This window comes from Mastomys coucha, unplaced genomic scaffold (genome assembly GCF_008632895.1).
Source record: "Mastomys coucha isolate ucsf_1 unplaced genomic scaffold, UCSF_Mcou_1 pScaffold6, whole genome shotgun sequence".
Classification (NCBI taxonomy): Eukaryota; Metazoa; Chordata; class Mammalia; order Rodentia; family Muridae; genus Mastomys; species Mastomys coucha.
Genome location: NW_022196912.1, coordinates 97011180 through 97012468, shown reverse-complemented (window position 1 = coordinate 97012468; position 1289 = coordinate 97011180). Strand labels below are relative to the sequence as shown.

At 47.2% G+C, this 1289-nt stretch overlaps 1 protein-coding gene across 7 annotated transcripts in view; it reads right to left on the bottom strand.

Annotated features, from left to right (window-relative positions):
- The window catches only part of Pcnx1 (pecanex 1), a 150317-nt gene that overhangs the window by 9092 nt on the left and 139936 nt on the right, over window positions 1–1289 (bottom strand). For all 7 annotated transcript variants that reach the window (XM_031356333.1, XM_031356338.1, XM_031356335.1 and 4 more), the window contains one exon: window positions 701–906. In XM_031356333.1, coding sequence (XP_031212193.1) covers window positions 701–906 — 206 coding nt within the window. The remainder of the gene's footprint in view (window positions 1–700; window positions 907–1289) is intronic.

Below are 1289 nucleotides of genomic sequence, written 5' to 3'. Positions count from 1 at the left end.
GGGCACCCACTGGAGAGACACTTGCTGTAGAGCTCCCAGGTGGAGGCTCCAGGGCTGACTGCAGAGGGTACCCACTGGAGAGAGACTTGCTGTAGAGATTCTTCGTGTGAGCTCTCAAGAGACTTACAGTCTGCCCCACTGAGCCCAGTTTTAGAGGGAGTAGCCAAAGAAAGTACTAAGGGATTATAAAGATTCTCGTGTAAATGGTACTGTAATGTCAGAAGCAGCCAACCGACTGCACTATAGGAGAAAAGTTAAATAAAATATAAGAATTCAATATTATTCACTTAAAAATGTAATATATATCTGGGTTTTGAGTTTTTTCTTTTTGAGGCAGAGTTTCTCAGTGTAGCCCTGGCTATCCTGGCACTCAATCAGGCTGGCTTCCATCTCAGAGCCACTGGCCTCTGTGTCCTCTGAGTGTTAGGATTAAAGGTATGTGTCACAAATATGTGCAAGATCTATACATGCGCACCACTGACAGATATAAACAACGGTATAATCAACTACTAGGTTTAAGCAAGTAACATCATACTCCTTTATACACAGGCATGGACACACTCATGCATGTGCACACACACGAGCACACAGACAGACACACACACATACACACACACACACACACACACACACACACACACACACACACTGGCCTGACAGCTAAGGGGCCAACATTACACAGAATTTTGTCTCCAGTTACCTAGTGTTGGAGGATATGATGTGGTGGGCGGGTGGAGTCCAGATCCTGCTCCCTGTCCTGGGTGTCCAGTACTTCCTTGGGACACATTGTTGTGGGGATCACTGGCAGTGGTTGCACTGTTACCAGGACAGGAAGTCCCACCTCCAGTGTCAGAATCTTCAATATTGCCACCACTGTTACAGCCAGCTCCACAGCCTTTCCTTAGCCTGAAGAATTGCAAAGCAGGAAGCCTTAGCTCACCATCACATCAAAATCAGTCCTCTACTCTTCTGAGTCATCAACAGTGTCAATGTCTACCTTGCAAAGCCTGCATGGTATAACCAGTATCAGGAAACAAACAGGTTTGCTTCCCAAGAATGTCTTGAGAACCTTGCCCTACTCACTGCCTCAAGCCCTTCTGCCAGCTCTACAGTTACATCTCCTTGTTCATACACCACATCCAAGAACAGTGCAGAACACAGCCCCACCATCTGGACCCCAGGTAGAACTAAGTATCTTTGTTTGGATGGGAGGTGGTGGCACACACCTTTAATCCCAGCACTTGGGAGGCAGAGGCAGGTGGATTTGTGAGTTTGAGGCCAGCCTGGTC